Raw genomic sequence first — 23,547 nt, 5'->3', positions numbered from 1 at the left:
TATTGCATAATGTCTGAGAGAATGTTGCACAGTAAAATAAGACATAAAATATCCATGGCTCATGTAACGGGAACAAAGCAAGATGCCTCACAATTCTCTCAGCTCCAGACAAAAGACTTACAGGTTTCTGGTCTGTTTCTGTTGCCATCTACTGGTGATCTCTGGTGGATTCACTGGGATGACATCATTCACATGTTGTAATGCTGAGCACATACTACTAAATGCCACAGCCATTTCCTCACATTGTAAGGTGAAATCACTTTCTTTCTTTGAATGGTCAGATGGTGCAGTCTGTTATTCTGAGGAGATCTTTTATGCATTCTTATGAACACGCTGGCACCTGCATTTGACTGAGATTGCTCTAATATATTACATTTATTTGTATTTTTTCTTTGTCTTATTTCTAAATGAAAAGGTAAAGAATCTCAGACTTTTGGTCCTCACGGTATATCTTTGTATGCATAACTATATGTTTAATATTTGTGTATGTATGTATAAAACTATGGCCTGTAGCAGTGAAGTCAGAACAGAGAGGCTTATTTTGAGTCAATGCAAATGCTTGGGAAAGATTCAGTTTCTTTAGTTGGTAAAAAGCAATTTTAATGCATGAAATCTGGGCTGCATTAACGAGATTACAGCATGCAGTCGGATGTTTTGCAACTATGGGTTTTGGTTTTAAAGCTGCCGGCATTTACATATTCATAAGGAACACAGGATTATTCAAATGTCTTCAGGAAATCTGACATAATTTGTGATGTGACAATTTGACTTTTATTGTCTCTCACTCCTGGCTGCTCGGTCCGTCTGTAGGTTTATGATATACAATCTGCGAGAGAATGCAAAAGAAAATAGGACGGAACATGTAAAGGGTGTTGTTGTCTTCTAAATGTTCAATGCAAAAGTCTCAGTTGCATAATGCAATCAGGGCCCACACCTTAAGTGGGTTATACATCTGTATTCATCTGGCCAACATCTGCTTTTTCAGTTATAATTCCATTGAGAGCCAATTACAGAGAATGTGTGCATAATTCAAGTGTATCCAAATAGACTAATTAATTTTGCATTAACTAATGAAAAATATATGTCATGCATTTCATTACTGTAATTGGTCGTTGCTTTGCAAATCTTTGTTGCACTGGCTGACGATGTGTGACAAGCCCGAGATTTCATATTCTAGCATCTAATGTTTCGAGATTTCTCAGCACATCAGAACTCTTATTATTCTATTCTATTATGTTCTATTCTATTCCATTATATTATATTCTAATCTGTTATGTTCTATTCTGTTCTATTCTATTCTATTCTGTTCTGTTTTGTTCTGTTCTATTCTATTCTGTTCTATTCTATTATGTTCTATTCTATTCCATTATATTATATTCTAATCTGTTATGTTCTATTCTGTTCTATTCTATTCTGTTCTGTTCTATTCTATTCTATTCTGTTCTGTTCTATTCTATTTTGTTCTGTTCTATTCTATTCTATTCTGTTCTGTTCTGTTCTATTCTATTCTGTTCTGTTCTATTCTATTCTATTCTATTCTGTTCTATTCTATTCTGTTCTGTTTTGTTCTATTCTGTTCTGTTCTATTCTATTCTGTTCTATTCTATTCTATTCTATTTTGTTCTGTTCTATTCTGTTCTATTCTATTCTGTTCTATTCTATTCTGTTTTGTTCTGTTCTAGTTCTATTCTGTTCTGTTCTGTTCTATTCTGTTCTGTTCTATTCTGTTCTATTCTATTCTATTCTTTTCTGTTCTATTCTGTTCTGTTATATTCTATTCTATTCTGTTCTATTCTATTCTATTTTATTTTGTTTTGTTCTGTTCTATTCTGTTCTGTTCTATTCTATTCTGTTCTGTTCTGTTCTATTTTGTTCTGTTCTGGTCTATTCTGTTCTGCTCTGTTCTATTCTATTCTGTTCTGTTCTATTCTGTTGTATTCTGTTCTGTTGTATTCTGTTCTGTTCTGTTCTGTTCTATTCTATTCTGTTATGTTCTATTCTATTCTATTCTGTTCTGTTCTATTCTATTCTATTGTGTTCTGTTCTATTCTGTTCTGTTCTATTCTATTCTGTTCTGTTCTATTCTATTCTATTCTGTTCTGTTCTATTCTGTTCTATTCTATTCTATTTTGTTCTGTTCTATTCTGTTCTGTTCTGTTCTATTCTATTCTGTTATGTTCTATTCTGTTCTGTTGTGTTCTTTTCTATTCTGTTGTATTCTGTTCTGTTCTATTCTATTCTGTTCTATTCTGTTCTATTCTATTCTATTCTGTTCTGTTCTATTCTATTCTATTCTGTTTTGTTCTGTTCTATTCTGTTCTGTTCTATTCTATTCTATTCTGTTCTGTTCTATTCTATTTTGTTCTGTTCTGTTCTATTCTGTTCTGTTCTATTCTGTTCTATTCTGTTCTGTTCTATTCTATTCTGTTCTATTCTATTCTATTCTGTTCTGTTCTATTCTGTTGTATTCTGTTCTGTTCTATTCTGTTCTGTTCTGTTCTGTTCTATTCTATTCTATTCTGTTATGTTCTATTCTATTCTATTCTGTTCTATTCTATTCTATTGTGTTCTGTTCTATTCTGTTCTGTTCTATTCTATTCTGTTCTGTTCTATTCTATTCTGTTCTGTTCTATTCTGTTCTATTCTATTCTATTTTGTTCTGTTCTATTCTGTTCTGTTCTATTCTATTCTGTTATGTTCTATTCTGTTCTGTTGTGTTCTTTTCTATTCTGTTGTATTCTGTTCTGTTCTATTCTATTCTGTTCTGTTCTATTCTATTCTGTTCTATTCTGTTCTATTCTATTCTATTCTGTTCTGTTCTATTCTATTCTATTCTATTCTGTTTTGTTCTGTTCTATTCTGTTCTGTTCTATTCTATTCTATTCTGTTCTATTCTGTTCTGTTCTATTCTATTTTGTTCTGTTCTGTTCTATTCTGTTCTGTTCTATTCTATTCTGTTCTATTCTGTTCTATTCTATTTTGTTCTGTTCTGTTCTGTTCTATTCTGTTCTATTCTATTCTGTTCTATTCTATTTTGTTCTGTTCTGTTCTATTCTATTCTATTCTGTTCTATTCTGTTCTGTTTTGTTCTGTTCTATTCTGTTCTGTTCTATTCTATTCTATTCTATTTTGTTCTGTTCTATTCTGTTCTGTTCTATTCTGTTTTGTTCTGTTCTATTCTATTCTATTCTGTTCTATTCTATTTTGTTCTGTTCTATTCTGTTCTGTTCTATTTTGTTCTGTTCTGGTCTATTCTGTTCTGCTCTGTTCTATTCTATTCTGTTCTATTCTGTTCTGTTCTATTCTATTCTATTCTATTCTGTTATGTTCTATTCTGCTCTGTTCTTTTCTATTCTGTTGTATTCTATTCTGTTGTATTCTATTTTGTTCTATTATGCTCTGTTCTATTCTATTCTTTTCTGTTCTGTTCTGTTCTATTCTGTTCTATTCTATTCTGTTGTATTCTGCTCTGTTCTATTCTGTTCTATTCTATTGTATTCTATTTTGTTCTATTCTGCTCTGTTCTATTCTATTCTGTTCTATTCTTTTCTGTTCTGCTCTGTTCTATTCTGTTCTTTTCTATTCTATTTTATTCTATTCTGCTCTGTTCTATTCTATTCTGTTCTGCTCTGTTCTATTCTATTCTGTTGTATTCTATTTTGTTCTGTTCTGCTCTGTTCTATTCTATTCTGTTGTATTCTATTTTGTTCTATTCTGCTCTGTTCTATTCTTTTCTGTTCTGCTCTGTTCTATTCTTTTCTGTTCTGCTCTGTTCTATTCTGTTCTTTTCTATTCTATTCTGTTCTATTCTGCTCTGTTCTATTCTAGTCTGTTCTGTTATATTTTATTCTATTCTGCTCTGTTCTATTCTATTCTGCTCTGTTATATTTTATTCTATTCTATTCTGTTCTGCTCTGTTCTATTCTAGTCTGTTCTATTCTATTATATTCTATTATAGTCTGTTCAGTTATATTCTATTCTGTTCTATTCTTTTCTAGTCTGTTCTATTCTATTCTGTTCTATTCTGCTCTGTTATATTTTATTCTATTCTATTCTGTTCTGCTCTGTTCTATTCTATTATAGTCTGTTCTGTTATATTTTATTCTATTCTGCTCTGTTATATTTTATTCTATTCTATTCTGTTCTGCTCTGTTCTATTCTAGTCTGTTCTATTCTATTATATTCTATTATAGTCTGTTCAATTATATTCTATTCTGTTCTATTCTTTTCTATTCTGTTCTATTCTATTCTGTTCTATTCTGCTCTGTTCTATTCTATTATAGTCTGTTCTGTTATATTTTATTCTATTCTGCTCTGTTATATTTTATTCTATTCTATTCTGTTCTGCTCTGTTCTATTCTAGTCTGTTCTATTCTATTATATTCTATTATAGTCTGTTCAGTTATATTCTATTCTATTCTATTCTTTTCTAGTCTGTTCTATTCTATTCTGTTCTATTCTGCTCTGTTATATTTTATTCTATTCTATTCTGTTCTGCTCTGTTCTATTCTATTATAGTCTGTTCTGTTATATTTTATTCTATTCTGCTCTGTTATATTTTATTCTATTCTATTATGTTCTGCTCTGTTCTATTCTAGTCTGTTCTATTCTATTATATTCTATTATAGTCTGTTCAATTATATTCTATTCTGTTCTATTCTTTTCTATTCTGTTCTATTCTATTCTGTTCTATTCTGCTCTGTTCTATTCTATTCTGTTCTATTCTATTCTGTTCTATTCTCCTCTGTTCTATTTTATTCTGTTCTGCTCTGTTCTATTCTTGCTATTAAAGTGTGCTAAAAAGAAAAGGAAAATATTCTGACATCCCTCAGGAGGAATTCAGACCTAATTGAAGAAGAGCATTTCATTAACTGTGAAACTCTGAATTAACTTTGACAAATAAACAAGTGACTGAATTGCCAATTGATTTGCAAAACAACCTAATTAAGGTTGTATTTAGAATTCAGACAATTAATGAACAATGTTTTGAGAGGACTTTCTGTGCAAGAAATATTGGCTCTGTTTACATTTTAATTGTTGTAAACACGTTTGATGTAAACAAGTTTACTAATTGCTGTTTCCATTTTGCTTTGAGACCAATTTGACAAATTCTGATCTAATGTGCACATTTGCTTAATTTATCTGCATTTATTAAGTTATTAAATGTATTGAAAAAGCAATATCAACATACAGAGAGTATATGATGAAAAGTTCTCTGATAAAAAATGTTTTCTCTGAATTAAGGCTTAAAATGACGCATGTGGTTTACACTATATTTTTAGAAGATTTCTCCTTTAAATCATGTCAGATTTTTTACCTTAAATATCACTTTACATGTGGTACTAAATTACATAAAAATGCATGAAGCTTTTCTAAATGTCTGATATGCATGGAAATGACAGCCTGTCTGTCTACACTGCTCAAAGGTGTTAATACAAACACTGATCTCTCTAGTCACACATACAGCTGCTTCAAGTACACAAACACAGAAACATACGCACACACATGCACAGACACACACATACAGACGCACACACACAGACGCACAGACACACACACAGACGCACACATGCACAGACACACACACAGACACACACAGACGCACACATGTACAGACACACACACACACACACACACACATGCACAGACACACATGCACAGACACACACACACACACAGACGCACAGACACACACACACACACAGATGCACAGACACGCACTCACGCATGCACACACACACACACACTCAGCACACACACACAGACGCACACATGCACAGACACACACAGATACACACACAGACACACACACACACACACATGCACAGACACACACAGACACACACACAGACGCACACATGCACAGACACACACACACACACAGACGCACACATGCACAGACACACACACACACACACGCACACATGCAAAGACACGCACTCACGCATGCACACACACACATACACAGACGCACACATGCACAGACACACACACACACACACAGACGCACACATGCACAGACACACACACACACACAGACGCACACATGCACAGACACACACACACACACACACAGACGCACACATGCACAGACACACACAGACACACACATGCAAAGACACGCACTCACGCATGCACACACACACACTCACACACACACACATACACAGACGCACACATGCACAGACACACACACAGACACACACACACGCACTCACACACACACACATACACAGACGCACACACAGACACACACACACACACACACACTCACACACACACACATACACAGACACACACATGCACAGACACACACACAGACACACGCACACGCACACATGCATGCATACACAAACATACACACACACACACATACTGCTGCCCATTCTGGATCATAGAATGGGATAAATCTGATCAGAACAAGCCAAATGGCTTAAATTAAATAAACCTCTGTTTGTATTGACTGTTATGTGTGCAAGTGCTTTATCGAGCAAACAAGGTGAAGCGCTGTGAGACAAGCACAAATACAATATAGGGGAGACTGGGGTTAGTTGTCACACTTTTTACTCCATTAAATATTTTAATATATCATTTTCAGTCACTTTTTGCAAAGCCATCTAGCGTTGGCTATAAAAGCAGCTATTGAACAATTCCACAGTTATTACCCAGGAAAAAAGATTGACCAATTGCAGGCTATGTTGTCACACTATATGGGGTAAGTTGTCAAAATGGAATCTGACATTAAACGAGTATAAACAAAAACCTACAGCTGCATTATACATCCTATTACAGGCTTTCATAAAAACTGAAAAAGTAATGCAATCTATCACCCCTAGAGTCGTGAGTTTGAATCCAGGGCGTGATGAGTGACTCCAGTCAGGTCTCCTAAGCAACCAAATTGACCCGGTTGCTAGGGAGGGTAGAGTCACATGGGGTAACCTCCCTGTGGTGGTGATTAGTGGTTCTCGCTCTCAATGGGGCGTGTGGTGAGTTGTGTGTGGATCGTGCTAACAAAAATATAAAATGAGTGAAAATTTACATTGCAGAGTAAAATTCACACACAGAACGTGGTGTTTGAAACAAAAACACAAAACCGCTGCTAGAGAAAACAAAACACACATTTATGCAATTGGACATTTGTCTCCAAATCATATTGTTACTGGGATATAACACCTGTGACATCTTCCCCCTGTGACAACTAGCCCCAGCTGTAAAAAGTATATGGACACTTAATTAACACTTAAAAATGTATCGACGTCATCCCATATAGATTTAAAGTGTTTAAACTGAAGTCAGAAAGTAAGTAGGCTACGATCAGGGCCAGACAGTTAATCTGGCAGACCGAGCATTTTCCCGGTGGGCCAACGCACTTTGGGGCCGATCAGGGCTGGACTGGTAATCTGGCAGACTGGGCATTTTCCCGGTGGGCCGACGCACTTTGGGGCTGATCAGGGGCGGACTGGTAATCTGGCAGACCGGGCATTTTCCCGGTGGGCCGACGCACTTTGGGGCCGATCAGGGCTGGACTGGTAATCTGGCATACCAGGTATTTTCCCGGTGGGCCGATGCACTTTGGGGCCGATCAGGGGCTGGACTGGTAATCTGGCAGACTGGGCATTTTCCCGGTGGGCTGACGCACTTTGGGGCCGATGAGGGCTGGACTGGTAATCTGGCAGACTGGGCATTTTCCCGGTGGGCCGATGCACTTTGGGGCCGATGAGGGCTGGATTGGTAATCTGGCAGACTGGGCATTTTCCCGGTGGGCCAATGCACTTTGGGGCCGATCAGGGCTGGGATGTTAATCTGACAGACCAGGCATTTTCCCGGTGGGCCGACACAATTTGGGGTCTATCAGGGATGGACTGGTAATCTGGCAGACTGGGCATTTTCCCGGTGGGCCGATGCAATTTGTGGTCTATCAGGGATGGACTGGTAATCTGGCAGACCGGGGATGTTTCCCGGTGGGCCGACGCACTTTGGGGCCGATCAGGGCTGGACATGTAATCTGGCAGACTGGGCATTTTCCCGGTTGGCTGACGCACTTTGGGGCCGATCAGGGGCGGACTGGCCATCGGGAGAACCGAGCGGGCCAGTGAGACAGCAGCGAAACGGGCCGAATGGGCCACGATAAGCTAAAGCGAGCCGGCGCATTATGCAGAGCGGACCACAAAACGGTGCCGCGATTTACAGAAATGACAGCGAACACCCCCCGCTCAACTTTTGGTCCAGTTTGTATGTAAAATCCCGGGCCGATTTCACTTCCCAGTCCAGCCCTGGCTACGATGGTGCTAAAAGGTCCTTTTAGTTTTATTTTCTCCTCAAACTTTAAATACCAACAATGCAATTTGTGCACCCTTAACTCTTATGCACTTTAAATGAACTCTCAGTGACTTGAGAGCAAATGGTCATTTATTTATTTTTAGCATTCCACAATTGCTGAATGGTTAAAGGCCCCTTTGCAAATGTTTTCCTTTTGTTGCATTGCTCATAGTGTGAAGTCTTAAGTTAATGCATGCTTTGTGCATTAGCAAATACAGTATATTGGGCAAAACCTACAAACTGTGAGAGAGAGACTGATGCAGCAGCATCGCCTGCCAAACTATTTATTTTCTCGATTACATTTACACATCTTTATACACACAGCAGATGGCTTGGCTTGTTAGCACTCAGTAATACTCTTAGGCCCACCAAACAATCTTAATCAAGCTGTGATCTCTTTTTAATCACACGTCTTACTGGCAAACACTATCAGTCTAATCCCGAGAATGTCTGAAACTGTCATAAGGCACGTTAAAAACAAGAACAATAGCCATTAGGGCGGGTTTTCTTTCTCAAAGAATAGATACCAGGCAGACAGTCTCTAAACAAGATGACACAATCCAGCTCAACTAAGCGAATATGTCTTTATGTTGACATTTTAACGGCATGTTTAAATTTGCATGAACTTTTTACCCATATAGTCAGAAATGAGGAACATGACCACAACGTTTAGACCCAGTACTGACAGATGCATCTGAGATGAGCAGCTAAGCTTGAGACGAACGTTGTAAGCCTCTTTAGCAAACAACTAATTGCTCTAATTGGCTCACGTCAACTGTCAAGGGGTGTCAAATCCACGATTTAGACACCTCACCAACCCTGGCAAGGGTTAAGTAATGAATGGTTTTGTTTTAAGGACGTAATGGCAGTAGCGAACAACAGGCAACTGAGATCTGATAACAGTTCTCTTCATTCAGATCATACTGTAATTAGTGCACTTATGAGTTTGATTCATTTAAAGCGAAATGTTGAATGTTGAGGCACAACAGCTTATACACAAAGCTTACCGCGTGCACAAAGAGCGCATTTGCACATGCATTATATTGCAGCGTTCTCAAAAGGTGTTTGGTGTGTTGCACTGGACATAAGGGAAGTGACCCTCACACCATAAGGAGTCGCAGAGTCACAGTATTATGTGCACAGAGAGATCAGACACTGCTTAAATGGGACGGATTACTTCCATCCCTTTGTGTTGCATTAATCTGATATCAAGCTACAGATTTCAACACTTTAGACCCCCATATGCTGGTCAAGGTATGCACAGCTAAGCCAGATATTCTTAGACAAACTGGGCTCATAACTGACCAACAGTTTGTATTTATCAACCTCTCTATCAACAAACAGAAATGTGTATCAGTGCTTGAAATGAAGGAAACTGGTCGAGCTGAGATGCCAAATGGTCTGCATTTGTTTCAACCAGACAGAACAGTTAGCAAGCGCCAGACAGCTTACAATGTGTCACACTTCACACTTGGTGACCCAAAAGGCTGCTGGTCTTCAAAAGGTTAACAAACACTTTTATCTTTGCAGTCTCTTCATTTGACAAAGACCATCAATGGCCCCTCATTTCATTGATCTCTGTAAATAATTAAGAGAATAGTTATATTTCTGCTAGGGTAAGAAAGTGCACATTTTTGTAAATGCGTTTGAAATCAAGGGGAACAAATATTTGTGATTCATTCAAGTAGCTGAGAATGCTAATCAGTTGTATACTGTGTGTGTTATGCAGTAATACAAAGAATTTAAATATTTTATATGATTAAATTAGGTTTAATTAAAGGAATATTAAACACATGTTCAGCTCAGTCGACAGCTTTTGTCGCATACCCCAAAAATCCCCTACTTTTGTTTAAAAAAGCACAAATCTGTGTTCTAGTGGGACACTTACAATGGAAGTCAATGGGGTTTAATCTGTAAACGTTAAAATACTCACCGTTTCAAAAGCATAGACACAAGACATAAACAATATGCGTGTATATATTGTTTTAATGTGATAAATCACTCACGAAACGCATCTGTGTAAAGATAATTTTACAACTTCGTTGTCATGACGATGTAATGTCACCAAACCCTAAAACCCTAAAACGACTGTAAAAATTACGATTTAAACAACTTTACAGCTCAAATTATTTAGAGTTTTAACAGAGGAATTAATGCAAATGCTTTTATAAAATTATAAGCTTCACGTTTCAGTCTTCTAAGGCCTCCAGTAATTGACCCCATTGACTTCCATTGTAAGTGCTTCAGTGCGAACTTCATTTGTGCTTTTTCTAAAGACGGGACGAGTCGAAATACATTTTTGTGGTAATCAGCAATACGCTGCTAATGCTGTCGATTGAGATATCGGAATATTCCTTTAAGATGGCTTTAGTTGATGTTTATAAAATTTGGTAAGACTGGTAAAGTCTTATGGTGCATTCACATACAACGCGAAGCGAACATTTCGAGTGGCACGACTACATACGTTTACAAAGTCAATGCAAAGATGCGAATAGTCACGAATAGATTTAAATTTGCACCGGGTGGCACGAATGAAGCAAACGGTGCAACTCGAACACGCGAAATCGCTTCATTTGCGCGAGTTGACATTTTTAAACTCGAGCGAAAAATCAGCATGACGCGTTGTCGCGAAAGCCTATCAGCATTGAGATTGTCCGGATGTCACTGACGTACTGACGTAGTAGCAGAAGAAATCTGGATAAGTGGATAAGATTGTTGTAGCGGTGTGTGGGCACCCGGAATTGTACGACACAACGTCATACATGTACAGAGACCGGACGAATAAAGACAACGCTTGGAGGAAAGTGAGCGAGGAAGTTGGACGACCTGGTAAGTTCTGAAAATATGCGCGACTACTCGATTCCAGCTATTGGTTGAACTTTACTATGAACCAAGTCGTAGAAGCCCCTCCTCCTGTCCTTTTCCGGAAGAGAAGCGGGAATACTCGCGGGTTCGCGTTACTCTCGCGAATGTGAGTTTAAACAGACATTTATAATCCAGCGTCAAACTCGAATGAGCAATGCAAGGCGAAAGTTTTCTTCGCGTTGTATGTGAACGCACCATTAGGGGGGGAAAGTAAATAAAAAATTACAAAAAATTATTGAAATTGATCTTCTATTGTCTAAAGTTTAGAGACACATCCACGTACTCTTTAGATACACTCCAAAAATATTTACACATTTCAATTTCATAACAAAATTCCAATAAATTGAACTTTGTATTCTTTTTTGGTAACACTTTATATTAATGTGTCCTTGTTACCAGGGAAGTAGCAACATAGCAACTGGCCCAAAAATTGTTGAGGGGGGTTTGAGACAAAAGTAGTTTTTTTGCATATTGCGACCCATTTCACGGCCGACCAACCGGCTCGCTCGGTTCCTCCGATGGCCAGGCCAAAGTCCATCGGCTCACCGGGAAAATTCCCGGTATGCCAGATTACCAGTCCAGCCCTGCTTGTTACACATATTACATGTATTTACTATAGTAAATTATGCATAGTTACAAGCAACTATTCCTAAACAAAACCTTAAACCTATAGTAAATATACAGTATGTTGTTAATTAGTAATAATCAGTAATTACTTGTGTAATTACACTGGAACAAGGACACCTTAAAATAAGTGTAACCTTTTTGTTTAACCATAATTAAATTAATACAACTTAATATAATATTTTTTTTAATTTATTTATTTATTTTTTTTATTGCAAGTTAACAAAACATTGTAGTTTATACAAGATAAAAAAAATCAGTGAATTATATACACATACAAAAGAAAGAAAGACGTACATGGAGCACACACAAAGTAAACAAAACAAAAACCAGCAAAAAAACAAAAAAAAACACGACAGAAAAAAAAAGCTAAATATAAATATATCGATCTAGTGATGTATGCAGGTACATTTTTAAGTTTAAGCAATGGGATATTTTATAGATGTAGATAGAAGCAATATTGAGATATTCATAGTAATTGTAATAGAATTGTAGTAGAAGTAGAGGCAGTATTCATACTAATAATAATAATTATAACAAAGATAAAAATAGTAGCGATAGTAACGGTAGCAGTGGCAACAAACAGCATTCATGATAATAATAGGTGTAGTAGGAGTAGTGGTAGCACTGTATTTATAATAATAATAATAGTAATTATAATAATACATATAGATCAGTAAATACAATTATTGTGAATATACACTATTCTCTAGGGCTGGGAGCCATTCTGCTGCTGCCGGTGAGCACAACCAACAGACCTCCCCGACATAGACCCCCCACCGTCAGCGACACCCAACCCCAACAGTTACGCCTCTATGTTTCGCTGAGTCTTCCTCCGCAGAGTAAGATGGGGCACCATAACAGGCACCTCCAGACCAAGCTCAACTAGTCTGGTTGTGACCTGACAGGACATAAGTCAAGTTTGGTTGCCCCCCTTTTTCTTTCCCTTGTTTTTTCTGTTCTTTGTTTTTTCTTTGGTAATCTGTGGCTTAGACCCTGGTGTGCACTGGTTAGCTCCCTAGCCAGATACACCACATCCAGCCCAGATATCTGTCCACCATATTTATTTTGCATGACGGAAGGGATTGGGGGCATGGGCATGTTACTAGTGTTACTAATGACCATGTCGACAAGATGTGCCAGTCGGACCCACCAACAGCACCTAGAACAGCTGCCTGGCCCAGGTCCTTTATATTTACTGGGAATATAAATGGTTTTATAATATCAATACCACCATCCCTACTACCACCATCTCCAAAAAAAAAAAAAAAAAAAACAATAATAATAATAATAATAATATTAATATGCGGTTTTTACATGAAAAATTAAGAGTATAACTTATCATAATATATACACACACATATATACACACATGAATGATGTATTTAATAACACTCTTATTTAGATTAATTACTTAACTTATTTATTATAGGGATAGTTTGTATTTATGCATACTGAATATCCTTATTATTAATTCATTCTATATACCAAAGACTGTAGATTTTAGTTGAGGCATCAACTCCCTAGCTAGTTTTAATCAATATTTAAGGATGAGAGCAATGGACTGAAAATATTATTAAATTTGTATAGTTGGTTTTTAATTGCTAACGTTTTTTTCTCTTTAATAATATGATCCCTTAGTAGATGTAGCCATTGTGTAATTGATATTTGGTATTTATTTTTCCAACTGAGTAGTATTGTTTTCTTGGCGATAGCTAGAGATAAGAGCAGAGGTTTTGAGTGTTCAAAGGAGGGGTTCATTTGAGATGTGTCACCTAAAAGACATAATAATGGGAGTGCATTAATTGTAATTTTAAAGAATTCTGATAGTTTATTAACGATATCTAATATTTTATTTAATATAATATTTTTAAAAAATGTTTTTTTTTTTTTATTATTTTGTGAAAGATTCCCCAGTTTAATTTGTTGTAATTTAGTAATAAATTTTAAATTGTAAATTATTTATTGAGTGTATCATTTCAAATTGACACATTTTAGAATGCTTGTAACACAATAACACAAACGGATGTTCCGGAATTATGCGGTAGCCAATAAACGTAGAGCTGTATTTAGTTTAGTAAAGGAATTACAATTTTCAAAACTATCTTCTCGATTTAAATTGTTTTTAAGAGATTTGTGAGAAAAATCTATTCAGCTAATTGTGTCTAAACTTTTGACTGTTGGTGGTGACTGGTACAGTCTGGCATGAAACAATAGAGCTTAATTTATTACCACCACAGACAGGCTGTGAAGCAAATGACCCAATAAAGAGCCATAGCTGGGGCTTTTGTGAGTGCTGTGAGTTCATTGGTCAGCAGATGGGACAATTTGAATACACCGTGCCCTATATGTGACATGTGGGAGCTGGAAACATCAGAGAGAGTGCTTCAAGCAATAGTGACGACCGCTTCAGGAGCCAGCTGAAGAGTTTTATCCTCCTATTTATTTGGACTTTTTTGGTTTGTTTTCTCTATAACATGAAGTTATATTGCAGTTACTTGATGCTCGCATGCATCCTTTGTAAAGGCTGTTGTACAACAACAAAATACTTCACATTTGAGGAAGACGCCCCTGGTACTGAGATTGGAAACCTTTCACGGGACCTAAAACTAGACCCGGCTGAAGATCCCGAGACATCTTTCAAGTTTATGCAGAAGGCGAACTCCGTTATTCTCATGAGGCAAGTTGACGGACTTCTAACAGTTGGAGAAACCATTGACCGAGAACAACTGTGTCACCGTTCCCCGCAGTGTCTCATAAGTTTTGACGTCGTCGCATTTTCCAAGGAGAAGTTTCAGCTTATTCACGTGGAAATTGAGGTAAAAGACATTAACGATCATTCGCCTCGGTTTGTACACAACGAAACGCACCTGGATGTTTCAGAAGACGCACCTTTGAACTCACGATTTCCACTGGAAATCGTTGTGGACCACGATGTCGGAGATAACTACGTTCAGAGTTACCATATTTCGCACACGAGTCATTTTGCTGTTGATGTAAGCACTCAAGAAGATGGCATCAAGTCTGCTGAACTTGTGTTGATCAAAACGCTTGACCGGGAGACCGAAGAGTTTTACACCATTGAGGTGACGGCAACAGACGGCGGGACGCCACCAAAATCCGGGTCGACGACCGTTAACATACGAGTGCTGGACTCGAACGATAACAGTCCGACTTTTGAACACCGCTCACTAAAAGTCGAACTCAACGAAGATTCGCCGATTGGTTCCCGTGTGCTGAAAGTTCACGCTTTCGATCCTGATGCTGGCATTAACGGTGAAATCGTCTATGGATTTGTTGAAGGCTCCCCAACTGAGGTCACGCGTGTTTTTCAGATCGACCTCATCTCAGGCGAAGTGACCCTCAAAGACTTTGTAGACTACGAGAAAAAGAAATCATACGAGTTGCACATCCAAGCGTCCGATCTAGGCCAGAATTCGGTATCATCTACCTGTCGGGCCGTTGTAGACATCGTTGATGTTAACGATAACGCGCCAGAGATTACCATTAAGCCCATGACCTCCACGAGTGACGGGGTGGCCTTCATTACCGAGGCGGCCGCCGAAGAAAGTTTCGTGGCCCTGATCAGCACCTCAGACAAGGACTCTGGCTCCAACGGTTACGTCCGGACTACTTTACAAGGACACGATCATTTTAAACTGCAGCAAGCATATAGCAACACATTTATGATCGTGACCACGACAACCTTGGATAGAGAAACAATTTCAGAGTACAACCTCACAGTGATCTCCGAAGATTTGGGAACGCCACCCTTTAAAACCATCAAGCAATATACGATACGCATCACCGATGAGAACGACAATGCGCCGATGTTTAGTAAAGACGTTTACGATGTATCGGTAGTCGAAAACAACATTCCGGGTTCATACATAACTAGCGTTGTCGCGCGCGATCTTGACATGGGAAAAAACGGAAAGGTGTCATACAGCCTTGTTGACAGTAAAGCACCGGATGGTTCACCGATATCGACGTTTGTGTCAGTAGACCCTCTATCGGGGTCTTTATACTCGTTGCAATCATTTAATTTTGAAGCGCTAAAACTAGTTGAGTTTGCGGTAAGAGCCAGCGACAAAGGCTCTCCAACTCTCTCCAGCACTACTTTAATAAAAGTCCACGTGGTGGATGAGAACGATAACTATCCCTATATCACATATCCAGTGTTAAGGAATAATTCAGCCGATATCCCGATACCCCTCAACGCTCAAGGTGGGTATCTAGCTTTACGAGTGACCGCTCGGGATGAAGACGATGGGGCCAACAGTGAGCTTCGTTTTCACGTCGTAGAGGGCGACCCAGAACTTTTTGCCATTAATAAAAAGACTGGTGAAATAGTTTTGAAACAGAGTCTCACGGCTTCCTGTGGGGACGTCCTGCAAATTGAGGTTTCTGTAGTGGATAACGGTAGAGAGCCCCTGTCTAGCACCGCAACAGTTCGCTTCGTGGTGACAGACATCGGATCCCAAGAGGACCAGGTGGTTATTTTACTGCGATCTAAAGATGAGGAGACTCTAAGCTTTGATGTCTGGACAGTGATGACAGTTGCGTTTTCCGGGGGCTGCGCGCTGTTGCTGGTGGCGATTGCCATCCTCGCTGTAACTTGCCAAATTCGTCGCAGGCGAAGAAACTTTGGCAGAGATGGCCTGTATGGTTCAACCCCCCTTTCCAAGAACAACGCTGCCAACTCAAATATATACAGTGGCCCTAACGGCTTCCTTGGCAATGAGGGGGATTCAATGCACCACTGCCTTTATGAAGACAAGAGCTTGGACTTTGAGGAAAAGGTGAGTGATTTTGGCGGGAAATTCTGCTTGTTTTGATGCTCACAACCCATTAAAGCGTCACATTAATAACTTCCTCTTGTTTTACCAGTTATTCCTGCCATGCAAGCCTTTCGAACAAACATTTCTATGGCAAGATGAAAAATACTGTCTACAAAGGAGGTAAGAATGGTTGCAGGATTTGGTGTTAACTGTTTGGCATTTGTAGATGGATGGGACAAAAGTGTAAGACTTACAGTGTTAATACTTATTTTTCTTTCTAATATAACATTTTATTAACAAAGTAAATTGTCAGTGTCACAATTAGAGGACAAAGTTTAATTTAAAAAGTTTTATAATGTCTTATAATGTTACATTATAGGCTATTAGGGACTTAGAAAGCGTGCAAATGACCTAATGTATGGAATAATTGAGAAAAACAAATTATCAGTGAGACACTTACAAACCACCTCTGTGTAAAGTTATAGATGATTTTATGCCTTCATTGCCAAGTTGATGTAATTTCAACACAACCTAAAAACCTAAAATGACGATTTAAACAACTTTACAGCTCAAATAATACACAAGATTTACAGAAGAATTAATGTAAGTGCTTTTATAAAATTATAAGCGTCACATTTCTGACTTCACATTTTTATGTATTTATTTGTGTATTTACACACACACTCTCTCACACACACACACACACTCACACACACACACACACATACACACACACACACACACATTCTCTCTCTCACACACACACACACACACACATCACACACACACACACACATTCTCTCTCTCACACACACACACACACACACACACTCACACACACACACATACACACACACACACACACATTCTCTCTCTCACACACACACACACACACACACATTCTCTCTCACACACATACACACACACACTCTCACACACACACATATATATACACACACACTCACACACATATATACACACACACACATACATACACACACACATCGACTCACACACACATACACAAAAACACTCACACACATATATACACACACACTCACACACACCTATACACACACATACACACACCTATACACACACATACACTCACACACACATATACACACACAAACACTCACACACACAAACATATACACACACACATATACACACAAACACACACAAACACATACACTCACACACACACTCACACACACACACACACACACACACACACACACACATACACACACAAACACTCACACACACAAACATATACACACACACATATACACACAAACACACACACACACATACACTCACACACACACACACTCACACACACATATACACACACAAACATATACACACACACATATACACACAAACACACACACACATACTGTATACACACATACATACACACAACATTGAAAAATACACACTATTTAAACAAAAGCTACAATATATTATACATTATCCATATTAAATAATATAAATGAATATACACAAATCACATTAAATCACATTTCTGAATTGGCCCCATTGACTTCCATTGTTAGTGTCCCACTGGAACCTCCATTTTTGCTTTTTTAAATAAAAGGAGGGACGAGTCGAAATAATATTTTAATGGTAATCAGCATTATGCCACAAATGCTGTCGGTTGAGCTGAACATGCATTGAATCCTTCATGACATTATATTGATTAAAGTGAGTCAATTTAACTTAAACATTTCAGTTAACACAGTAAACAATCAAGAGATAATTGTTTTGATCATGAACTGGTAATTTTGAGTAGAAAATGAACTTCAGACTTCACAAAATAAGAAGTTACTAAATGTAAAAACAAAATAACAATAACAATGGTGTAAAGAAACAGTGAGACCATGAAAACTCATGAATGATTTAATACCGGGAACCAACGATGTAACCACATATTCAGGATTGGAGGGGAGCGAATGGGGGAGGGGGTGGGTGCACATGCCCCCCTAAATGTCTATAGTGATTCCCGGCTCTGCTGGGAACACCAGCTTTCAAAAATTAACTCAAATTTCCTTACTGTGAAATTTAATCAAATTAGCGAATAAATATGACAAGGGTTTCTACTTTGGGATTGTTACATAATGACACATTGTAACGATGACAAACCATCATAAACAATAAATACTTAAACGCTAGAGCATAAATGTTTACATTGATTCGATATTTTCAAGTTCATGTTTAAAGTGTATAAAGTACTTCATCTTTTCTGCTTTCTGCATTTCATACACCACATAATATGATTTTCAGTGTATTTCTTCTTCATTTACATTATATCACTGTATGTGTGACTCTTATGAGTACTGAAGGTTATCCTGTTTAGAGTATACATTAGACCAATATACATCTTTAAATATATAAATGTGCTCGATATGTAAATAGGTCACTTTTTGTGTCTCATCCATGCATAGTGGAAAATCTCTTGTATGATTGGCCATATGCAGTATTATGCAAAGGCATATTAGTCATGTATCAGTGACTATAGTATTTTGTTCTGCACTGCAATATCAATAATTAGATAGAGTGCTATTCAGCAGTCACTAACAGCTTTGATTTTACGCATAGTGGCACCAGCAACACAGACCAGCTGAGCGTAAAGGACAGTGGACAAGGAGACAGTGATTTCAATGACAGTGACTCTGACACCAGTGGAGCAGCTCTGAAGAGAGGCCTGACGACATTTCAACCAGTGGCCCGAAGTACGTACAGATATCTACCAGACACCTGAGCTTTCTAATTACGTCTTTGAGCAACACAAATATTGAAAGTTGTTTTCAGAGAATATGGTACCATACCTTACCATATATGTTGCATATATACAATATATTTCATATTAACGTACATGCCGTAAAATGCATTTCGACTGCAAAGATGGAGGTTCCAGTGAGGCACTTACAATGGAAGTCAATGGGGCCAATTTTTGGAGGGTTTAAAGTCAGAAATGTGCCGCACATAATTTTATAAAAGCACTTACATTAATTCTTCTGCTTAAACTTGTGTATTATTTCAGCTGTAAAGTTGAAAAGAACTTAAATCATCGTTTTTGTGGTGGACACCATCATGGCAATGTTGTCATGGCAACAAAGTGGTAAAATTCGACCTAACTTTCCACAGATGTGATTTTATCACACTACAATCATGTTAACCCACATATTGTTTACATCTTGTGTTTATACTTTTGAAAAAGTGAGTATTTTAATGTTTACGGATTGGCCCCCATTGACTTCCATTGAAAGTGGAACCTTGATTTTTACCTTTTTATTTAAGTAATTTCTTTGTGTGCTAATCAACTTTATGCCACAAATCACTTGTATTGAACATGGAACATTTCTTGAGGCATAAAACAAAAAAATTAAAACTAATTTGCCAATAGGTTAAGCAAAAACCTACTAATATTGAGAGATATTTTCTCTTAGTCTTACACAGTTTTACATTTACATTCACATTTATGCATTTGGCGGACGCTTCTTTCCAAAGCAACTTACAGTGCCCTTATTACAGGGACAATCCCCCCAGAGCAACCTGGAGTTAAGTGTCTTACTCAAGGACACAATGGTGGTGGCTGTGGGGATCGAACCAGCGACCTTCTGATTACCAGTTATGTGCTTTAGTCCACTACGCCACCACCACTCCGCTAAGTATATAATATAATAAATTATAGACAAAAATATAATAAATATGTTGGTATCAGTTTACAATTCGGGTGCATTAATATGCATTAATTAATGCTTTATTAATGCACAGTTAATATTGAGTTAATGTTTAACTCATGATTAACTAAGCCTTCGTTAATGATTGCCACATCAGCAACTAATAAAGAGTCTGTCTGATTAATATATGAAGCCATATATGAATTGCTATTAATTAAATGTGTAATAGTAGATTAATTCCCTAAGATCTTATTATATGAACTAATAGTGTTAATTAGTATGTTAATTACCACAATGAGCCAAAGCCATATATTTGATCTTCCACCCAATACTGGTGCACTTCTTTGCATTAATACATGCTTAATTACTGCATTATTACTGAGAATTCATGTGTTAATTACAACAATTAAAAACAATACAAAATATCACCCATTATACTATATTTTGCATATCTCTTTTTATCTCTTCATCCCTCTGTTGTTGTATTTTTCTTTAGTGAGGCAATGATTTTGGAAACCGATGTTAAATAAACAGCTTTTATAAAGTCCAATGATGGTCATTAATGATAAATGAGTTCTCAAGTCATGACTTTTTAGGCAGTACTTTGGCTGTATCAGCATTTGTTTTAGTGAATTATTTACTAATGGTTTGCAAATATATCATTAAGTTATGACTTGTTGAGGCACATGACTATTAACTCATCATTTAGTAAGTTTTGTAATTAACACATGAATTATCAGTAATAATGCAGTAATTAAGCATGTATTAATGCATATTAGTGCACCCGTATTGGGTGGAAGTTAAAAAATTAACATATTGATTAACACTATTAGTTAATATAATAAATTAATAGCAATTCATATATGACTTAATATATTAATGAATTATTAACTAATGGTTTGTTGAGGCACATGCCTATTAACTCATCATTAAGTAATTTATGTAATTAACACATGACTTTTCAACACATGCATTAATTAAGCATGTATTAATGCATATTAGTGCACCCGTATTGTTCAAATACATGGCTTTGACTCATTGTGGTAATTAACATATTGATTAACACTATTAGTTAATATAATAAATTATAATAATCTATGATGCCACATTTAATTAATAGCAATTAATATATGACTTAACATATTAATCAGACAGACTCTATTAGTTGCTGATGTGGCAATCATTAATGAATGGCTTAGTTAATTATGAGTCATACATGAACTCAACATTAACTGTGCATTAATTAAGCATTAATTAATGCTTAACTAATGCAAAATAACGCAACATTAACTGTGCATTAGTTAATGCAAAATAACTCAACATTAACTGTGCATTAGTTAAGCATTAATTAATGCTTAACTAATGCCAAATAACTCAACAATAACTGTGCATTAGTTAATGCCAAATAACTCAACAATAACTGTGCATTACTTAAGCATTAATTAATGCTTAACTAATGCCAAATAACTCAACAATAACTGTGCATTACTTAAGCATTAATTAATGCTTAACTAATGTAAATAACTCAACAATAACTGTGCATTAGTTAAGCATTAATTAATGCTTAACTAATGCCAAATAACTCAACATTAACTGTGAATTAGTTAAGCATTAATTAATGCTTAACTAATGCCAAATAACTCAACAATAACTGTGCATTAGTTGAGCATTAATTAATGCTTAACTAATACCAATATATTTATTTATTGTATATTCTGTTTCTCTAATCATGTCTGTTTTCTGTTTAAGGTTCATTCAACTCTGCAGGGTACTGGAAGGGCAAACAGCACATTATACCGACTCGTAACATGCATGTTCCTCCTGGGAGCGCCTACACGATTGGCTTTTCCCCAGCACCAATTTACAATACAACCCATATTAATTCTCATACATGGAAAGGAGGCCATAATAACATGTTGAAATCAAGCAGCCCTTTGCAGACGTTCTCAAGGACAGGAACTCTGCCTTCATACTCCGCCCATCAAATGAGGGGAATCAAACCCAGAGCTGAAGAGCAAACTGAACCTGTCTCAACTGCATCTGAAATTGCTACTACCTTTTAAATATCGAACAAGGGCTTGTTTTAGTCTGGTTTATTGAGTTTGAACAAAATACACCCAGCAGTGTAGGCCAGTGGTTCTCAACAGATTTTACATTCACATTTGACGTCAACAACAAAAACATATGGGAAGCGTTTTCTCCTCCCTTTGAAAGTAGATCAGCCTATTTATGTTGCTCTTAAATATGCACGGTTATAGTTTTATTCGTCATTATTAATTCCCTGTGGTTCGCATCCTATCAAAACAGACATGTGAGCCGTTTTTTGGGTCTCGAACCGTTCTTTTAATACTGGATTGTCATATTACAAACGTGTTTTCTCTCTTTTTTATTCAGGAAATTATCTTGAGAAATGTTTGAGAATGGCCAATGTAAATTAAACGAGTGTAAATATTTATCTTACATGTATATGTTGAAATAAGGTTTTATTTTCAGCCTGAAGAACTGAAACTTTTTTACCACACTATTTTTATTTTTAAGGCAAAATGATGGACTTTACATGAAAATAATTTAGCGATAATTAAAAACAACTTAGTTTTGTCCAATGAGAGTTTTTGCTAGTTAGCTATGAGGTCTGAAGTAAAGAAATTAAGTGTTTTTAATTTAAATTAAGTCATCTTTGATGCATTTTAACCAAATGTATATTTTGTTTGGAATTTTATATGTATATTTATATAGTTTGGAATAGTTAGCCAATACCCAGAATGTGGCACATAAATTGCCTAAACTATCTTTTCATGTTCTTTCTTTCTTTCATTTAAACACATGAGTAATATCACAATTTATGGTCTCACATAAATTGTGATATCTGAAAAAAATACAAATAAATACAAAATAAAAAAAGAGTTAAATCTCTTAAAAAATTAGATAAATGTAAATCAGACAGTTTGTTTGACATTTAAATGCTTTCAAAATATAGTCAAAACTTTAGACACACCTATGTATTATGACTATTTTACATATTTTAAAATTATTTTAGTCATCAAAACTCTATAATTAAAACAACACATGGATGTATAGGACTTATTGAAAAATAAATAAATAAATAAATGTTTTTCATACATGTATGAAAAACATTTATAAATGTTTTTATATATATATTTTATATTCATTATATATATATATATATATAAATATATATATATATATTTAATATTCATTACATATATATTTATATATATATATATATATATATATATATATATATATAT

The 23,547-nt window shown here is 36.5% G+C and overlaps 1 protein-coding gene across 1 annotated transcript; it reads left to right on the top strand.

Moving 5' to 3' along the window:
* The first annotated feature begins 14,285 nt into the window (after window positions 1–14,285).
* On the top strand, window positions 14,286–22,349 carry pcdh8 (protocadherin 8). The gene is made up of 4 exons (XM_052149059.1): window positions 14,286–16,610; window positions 16,699–16,769; window positions 19,194–19,327; window positions 22,028–22,349. Exons 1-4 carry the CDS (start codon window positions 14,286–14,288, stop codon window positions 22,339–22,341), a joined length of 2,844 nt encoding a protein of 947 aa, XP_052005019.1. The 3' UTR covers window positions 22,342–22,349.
* The last annotated feature ends 1,198 nt before the right edge of the window (window positions 22,350–23,547 follow it).

Source organism: Xyrauchen texanus, chromosome 18, assembly GCF_025860055.1.
Source record: "Xyrauchen texanus isolate HMW12.3.18 chromosome 18, RBS_HiC_50CHRs, whole genome shotgun sequence".
In the NCBI taxonomy this organism is placed as follows: Eukaryota; Metazoa; Chordata; class Actinopteri; order Cypriniformes; family Catostomidae; genus Xyrauchen; species Xyrauchen texanus.
This window is presented reverse-complemented; position numbering and strand designations above follow the sequence as displayed.